This window comes from Astatotilapia calliptera, chromosome 23 (genome assembly GCF_964374335.1).
Source record: "Astatotilapia calliptera chromosome 23, fAstCal68.1, whole genome shotgun sequence".
Taxonomy (NCBI): domain Eukaryota; kingdom Metazoa; phylum Chordata; class Actinopteri; order Cichliformes; family Cichlidae; genus Astatotilapia; species Astatotilapia calliptera.
This window is the reverse complement of record NC_137443.1, coordinates 31,839,823-31,847,099: the sequence shown is the minus strand read 5'-3', so window position 1 is coordinate 31,847,099 and position 7,277 is coordinate 31,839,823. Positions and strand designations below refer to the sequence as shown.

General features: G+C 39.4%; 1 protein-coding gene across 1 annotated transcript; it reads left to right on the top strand.

Annotated features, from left to right (window-relative positions):
* Positions 1-189: 189 nt before the first annotated feature.
* LOC113016425 (glucagon-1-like) lies at positions 190-2,903 on the top strand. Its single transcript, XM_080297693.1, has 5 exons — positions 190-296; positions 993-1,148; positions 1,693-1,809; positions 2,281-2,424; positions 2,525-2,903. The coding sequence occupies exons 1-5, from the start codon at positions 199-201 to the stop codon at positions 2,547-2,549; spliced, it is 540 nt and encodes a 179-aa protein (XP_080153819.1). The 5' UTR covers positions 190-198; the 3' UTR covers positions 2,550-2,903.
* Positions 2,904-7,277: the final 4,374 nt, after the last annotated feature.

Below are 7,277 nucleotides of genomic sequence, written 5' to 3'. Positions count from 1 at the left end.
AGTGGAACTAACAGCGGGTGTTTGGAAAGAAAGAAGAAAAGGTGAGTTGTATCTTGTTGCAGTGGAGAAGGTATTTTACTTTTAGCCGTCAAGTTCTTTTTCTTGGGTTTTTTTTCTGGGTGGGGGAAATGTTTCTTTGTTTGGTTGAATGTTTTATTTCTTTTTTGTGTGTGTTGTCCCCTGTTACAGGTCACCACCATGAAAAGCATTCACTCCCTGGCTGGCATCCTCCTGGTCCTCGGCTTTGTCCAGAGCAGTTGGCAGGTTCCTCTGCATGATGCTGATGACAGCTTAAGGTACAACGAAACGCTTCTTTAAGATAAAGCTGTTTTTAGCACCCTTGTGTTACTCTTGTGACTAAATCACAAGAACAATTCCATTCAATTTGATCTATATAGCACAGATTCACAACAATAGTTATACTGTAAGGTAAAGACCCTACAGTGATTAAACAGTAGGGGTGTATAAAAAACAGAGAGGGAAAAGAAATGCTTAGTGCATTATGGGAAGCTCCCCAGTATCCTGAGCCTATTGAAACATAATTCAGAGCTAGGTCAACTATAAAATACGTCAAAAAGAAATTAAAAGATATTTTAGAAGATATTTTCCGTATGAGAAAAAGTCTCTCCAACTGAATTAAAAAACAAGAAAAAGCTTTAAAGATTATGCTGAAATGCAATTAAAAACTGTTTTTATTGTAGTGTAAATTCCTACATGACCTGATACTGACTCATAGAACCTATGGTTGATTAACTTTTTAGTGTGACCCTGAAACAAGTGATACATAATGTAGGATTAAAGGGAAGGACAAAGGATACATGTACTATATATGACAATGCTAAGTTTAAGAACAAAGTGCTTCCTTTCGGTTCCCCTTTCTTTTACTTCTCTTTTTTATACTCCTAGTGTTCCTAGAGATTTATATAGATATGTAGAAATATGATATGCTATGGAAAACACTTCAGTGGTACCTACTTTGCTCTCCCTTGCAGTTTTGAATCAGACAACACATTAAATGATGAGCCTGAGGAGTTGTCGAGCATGAAGAGACATTCAGAGGGAACTTTCTCAAATGACTACAGTAAATATCTGGAGGACAGGAAAGCACAGGACTTTGTTCGGTGGCTGATGAACAACAAGAGGAGCGGGTCAGTGTGAAAACAGTGTGAAATTTGTGATAAAAGACACTAGAACTGATCTTTTAAAGTAGCCAAGGATACTAGCAGAGTAGTGTTCAATTGTACAAGTGAAACACGTAATACAACATAGTGCTTAAAGTAGCAGCAGTAAAGGAGTATGCAAGAAAAGCAGCCTAACATCTCATGTATTTATATGCATTTTGGCTCTCAAACTAGGGGCCTGGCCCTTCTAAAGCCTCTGCAGATAAATCAGAGGGGTCATAAGAATAATAATAAAAAGAAGTATTTCTCTATTTGCCTGTCCATTGGCCTTAAACAGGTTATTTCCAAAGCATCTGACACATGTGCCCAGCAAGCCACACATTTTGTGAGGAATTCAGAGCCAGTCTTTAGTGAGTTGATCTTTTATACTTGTAAATGTAAAATCTTACATTTAAAAGCACTAGAGTGTAAATATAAGGTACCTCAAATAAGAAAGCGCCTTTATAATTGACTCATATGTTCCATTAGTATAAAAAAGACATATCAAGTGGTCCGTGTCTGTGTTTTTTAGTGCTGGCGAGAAGCGACATGCAGATGGCACCTTCACCAGTGATGTAAGCTCCTTCCTCAAAGACCAGGCAATCAAAGACTTTGTTGCCAACCTCAAGTCTGGACAAGTCCGAAGAGAGTAGGCCGCCCTTCTTTTCTTCACGTGTATCTCCTCCTACAATACCCAAACCTTCTAAAATGGCCTGCTTGTGTCTGATTCCACCATGATGGGGAGAGCAAAACAGAGAACTCGAGCTAATCAGCTGATTCTTCTTGCTTCTTCAACCTTTTTCCCCCTTTCCACTGCTTTTTTCCCTTAGTGTTTCTTGTGATTGTGCCAAAATAAATCACTTGAACTTTTCCACTGTGTTGATCATATCTTACTCACACTGTGCAATGAGACATGAACCATGCAAAGAGACAATGAAGCAGTTAGGAAATGATTACACCAGAACAATCTTTTCACTTATGATGAAAATAATCATATGAAAAACTGATGATTTCTCCAGTGCAGATCAAATTTTACAGCTAAATTGTCAGGTTTCCGTACTGTGGGGTTACTGACCATTAGGGGGCAGTGTTTACATTGTGTGCCTGTGTACATACTCAGATCTGAAATGGAAAGATGGGGTGAAACATTCAGCAAGAGGCACGTAGATGGAAGCTTCACCAGCGATGTGAACAAGGTACTGGATTCCATGGCCGCCAAGGAATATTTACTCTGGGTCATGACCTCCAAGCCTTCAGGGGAAAGGTAACATCAAATCATCATGGCTGATTTGGCAAATGCTAGAGGTTAAAGGTCTTTTTTATTGACTGAGCATTGCCGTGATTGTAATTTTCTCTCTTTTCAGTAAGAAAAGACAAGCAGATGAATGAGAGTCTGCTCCATGTCGCTCCCTGCATGCTGTAAACAAAGCCATACACAGGAGGAATTGAAAGCCATTCTGCTTTGCATGATGTATTGTCAAAACTATATTTAAGTTTTTCTTTTTTACTTTTTGTGAATGTAAGGCAAAGACACAAAACATATAAAATACTCTTCCGTATAATTTACATTACACAAAAGAAGAAATTCAATTTTACAATTTACAATTTTAAATTATTTTCTATATTTTTAACACGAACACAAAAACGCTCAATCTCAGGTAGACCTATGGAAAGCACATCTAGCTTATGATTGTCATTATATTAATATTCTGCTCTGCAAAATAAAGTTTTCAGTCACTGTTTTTTCAGCTTCAGTCCTGTTTTATATTACAAAGATGAACTTCATAGAAATGTATAGATATGTGGTTGAGGAAGGATCTGGATTCTTTATTCATGTAAACATGCACCGGTAAATGCTGCGAAACATTTGTATTTAAAGGTTAATTAAGTAAAATTATATAAAAAATATTCAGACAAAAACACTTTAAAAGTATTTAAGTATTAAAACTAATTATCACCGTATTGTAATTCTTATAATACTGAACTAGAACATAAAATGACACATCTAGAGAGCTTATTTTTTCCAAGGAACAGTCCAACCTGCAAAACCATTTTTAAAAAATGAATAGAAAAACAGTCAGCACAATGAAAAGCATGAAGAAGTGGTTTAATCTGTAATAATGCTTGATTTGTGTGAGCTCGTAAAAGCTGTACATTTTACACCCACTTCAAAATCTTAATATGTGAAGAAAATATAAGGATAATCGTGTCTGTGAAAACTGTTGGAATTAAAAGAAAACAGTAGCTCAAATATCAAAACACAATGTAACAATGCAGAACATCCCCAAACCCAGCCTCAGAACTGGGTTTGGGGACCACACCCGGTGCTACTCTGGTCAATTAAAACAGGATACAAAGGCTAAATTTCACATGGGCTCGCCAAAATTGGACAACAAAGACTGGAAAAAACATTGACTGGTCTGATAAATCTTGATTGATCTGCTCTAACGTTTGGATGGTAGTGTCAGAATTAGACATAAACATGAAAGTATGGATCCATAGTGCCTTTGCCACTTTGTGTCCCTTGGTACAAATTTAGGATCACTCAACTGCCAGAGCAAACCTGAGTACTGTGTTCATCTTTTTATGGCCACAATGTAGTCATCTTCTTATGGCTGCTTCCACCATCTACTGTGTCAATATGGACCAAACACCCTGAGGAATCTTTTCAATCACAAGGAATTAGGGCAGTTCTGAAGGTAAGACGGAGTGTAACACTGTTCCAGCAAGGTGTAAACGACTGAAGTGACTGGTAAGTGGATTGCTCATATTATGGGGTGCTTGCTTAGCTAACAGCTTAATAATCAAATTCCAAAGAATGTTTTTGTCTTCACCATTATTAAGTGTTGGTTATCTGCAGACATTAGCACAACACAGTTTCTTCCAGATGAAATTAGAAGTTCTTCCCAGCAAACTTCACTCTTATCGTCCACTGAAAGTTTGCCATTCTTCCTGAATGACACCAGTAGCAGCACTTTTTCCAGAGCTGTCACTTTCTGTTCGCCTTACAGCTGCTTCACATTAGGTTTTTCTCTCTTTTTTCCAAAGTGAAGGAGCTGGCAGTTCATAAAAGCAAATGAGTGTGAATACACCTTAATAGTCTCCATGTCTTGTTGGGCTCTGAAGCCTCTGAACTGTAAATGTCTTTGTGCCATTCACTGATGAGTATATATAAAAAGATTAGAGACCAGTGAAAGTGTATGTATAAATGGTGATTCATGCTGACTCTGATTGAACAGAACACTCCAACCTTAAAATGGATCGTAAAAGTTTAACGCCTCATGCCACGCTCCTTTAGCAGTACATCCACATCTTGCAGTAAGGTGGTGCATTTTTGTCCTTATTTCACCCTCTAACATTGGGAGCAGTCCCTAAAGATATAAACGCAGTCACCTTGGAAACAAGGTGCAATAATCACAAACCCAGTGGCCCACTTTTCCACCTGCTTGGTTTGTGCTCAGCTTAATGACAAAATGGAATAAAAAAGAGGAATAGGAGAACAGGTAAAATTACTTTACTGCCTTCTTTTTTTTCCACCGTCACACTGGCCAGCATTTCACTCTTTCCTTTTCACTTTTGATGACCAGTTCAGCCCTCATAACTGCATTCAATCCACTGCTAAAGTAACGACTGTGTGTCTCCATCTGTCTGCTCGTCTTCATCTGCTCGCCTTTTGTTTCTAATCTGTCTCCCTCAGGTATTTCCCCACAAATACTTTCCCCACCTTTCTCCTTTCTATCTCTCCCTCAATCACACTCCCTCCTCCAAACATTCTCTCCTCGCCTTGTTTCTCAGTCACCCTCTCCACACACCTTAGAGCTTAGAGGTTTACAAGCTGTTTTTCTATTTAAAGTTGGCAGCTGCTGCTGAATGCCCAACTTAGAGGGGAAAACAGTGGTATTACCACCTTTGGGTGTAAATCTTTCTCTTCTCTTCTCTTCTCTGCATAATTTTCAGGCAAAGCCAAAATAGTTGGTGAGTAGCTAGAGGGCTGTTAGTCAGACGGAGGGGTAGTTCTCCAGATGCTGACCACTGTCTGCTATAAAGCACAGAGCTGTCTGGCCAGCTGACTTTAATGACTGACGCAGAGATTACATAGGATCAAACGAAAAGGCGCAAACTCCCATTAGTGACATGCTGCAAGCCACAATCACATCTTTCATTGCTTTTCTTTTCTACTCATGTGTACAGACACAAGAAGAGATGCCAAGAAATTATTTGTTGCAGGAGTAATCAGCTGCTTTACATTTTCAGCTTCTGGCTCAGTACCTGTGCACAGGTGGAGAAGTTCAACCTCCAGATATTTTTGCTTGAGAAATTCAACACTGACAAACGTTTTTTAATAGTATCAAGGAAACAATGCGGTGTTCCACAAATATCCTCCTTTAAATACACAAATCATCTGTTATACTTTTGTAAATCCTTAAATCATGTGGTTGGTTTCCACCATTAGTTAATGTCACGGACAAAACTGCTGATTTTAAGGAGCTACAGATGTTTATAAGTTTTGAGAGCCTTTTGGGAAGAAGAAGAAACTTTGGGGTAAAGAGAGAGAGATAGGTGTTGTGATATTTTGATACTACGGTTAGCATTTACAGGATATTGTTTTGTAGTGATATTATACAGGAGAACTGTTACTCAATAAGGCCCATTTACTAGTTGTTTTTCTCTGTCTCTCTGACCCAAGAATTGATGTGTAAGAATCACAGGCTGGTACCCCAAGGTCGAAAATACCACAGAGACGAGACCACTTCCTTACTCCCATCCTCCCTTCCTTATCTTTTAGAAAAGAGCTTGTTAAAGGCCAGGTGGTTTGTTTCAGAATTCACTAATGACAGAACTCTGTATTCTATGTCTAGGAGTGTATTTTGCTGGGATGATCATAAATTGTAGCTGAACTGATAAACTACACAAAGGATACTTCTTTGCTCACAAGGCAGGAAGACGTTTCCTTATTTGGTCTGTACCGGTTTGAACTGAGAACCTGCTGACACACGAACCTTTTTTTCCTCTATATAAGCTGTTGTATACTGAATAAACCTCTGAGTTGATTGTGGGAGAGCAATCTGAACAGTCTCTGTATCACTTTGTTCTCCTAACTGCTCCCGGCGCTGTAACTAACCCGCTGAACGGCATACTTGAGCGTTACTTTGAATAATTAGGAATGTTATAAGGAAAGGACAAAACTCTGCTTATCGGTGCTCACGCCTCGGGGGAAACCCGATCCACGGATGAACCCGGGACGGAGATTTTCCCTTCAATTGGCACTGAGAGAAAGAGCAGACTTTTCTGAAACCACACACACCTCAGCTAAGGAGCTAGCCAAACGCATAAACAACTTCCAGATGACATGGCAAACGGATCATCACATACACAGGCCCCCACACACAATGCATACACAGTTCATGGATGGAATGCCTCTGATTTTAACAGAGGACTCCTGTGGCAGCTGCAGTCACACACACTCCTGAGCCCGAGCACGAGCGACATCAACAAATAAAGCATAACCCCATTCTTTGAGCGAGCTTTGCTTTGTCTAGTAGGTTATGTAACACGAGGAAGCATGCTGGTGTTTTCACATCTTTTCCTTCTTGTAGGGATCTGGAATATTATAAATAAACAGGATCCAGACCTTTTACTTAAGCCTCATCTGTCTGCCAGCCTGCATCTGGCACAACCATAACTCCCTAATATGAGTGAAATCGTGTTGGGTGAAACTTCATAAGGTCCTCCATTTTCTCCACAGTTCCACTCTTCAGCAGCTTTTTTATTAGATTTTGGCTAAGGTAGAAATTTCTCACTCAGAAAGTGAAGGAGAGCAAGGCTGTCCTTCACAAAGGCACCAGGGCTTATTAATAGTAGATTTGCCTTTGTGCAGCCAGGCTGTAAGTGAACCAGCTGTATTTCAGAATGAACCACTGTGACGTAAATCATTGAACCCAAAGCTAGTTCTCTAAAATAAGACTTGCAGTTGTCACAACAGACCTATGGTGGATAAAGAGGACAATGAATGCAGCGGTGGATGAAAAGTAATCCAGTAGCTATGTTTCAGACATATAAGTGACATTGCTTAGTATTCAGGAACTTACCATGTTGCTATATGTGGAAAAGGATGCA

Coding starts and splice junctions, on each gene's coding strand:
- LOC113016425 (XM_080297693.1), top strand. CDS start 199: ATGAAAAGCATTCACTCCCTGGCTGGCATCCTCCTGGTCCTCGGCTTT. Junction 1,149..1,692: donor ATGAACAACAAGAGGAGCGG/GTCAGTGTGAAA, acceptor TGTGTTTTTTAG/TGCTGGCGAGAAGCGACATG. Junction 2,425..2,524: donor TCCAAGCCTTCAGGGGAAAG/GTAACATCAAAT, acceptor CTCTCTTTTCAG/TAAGAAAAGACAAGCAGATG.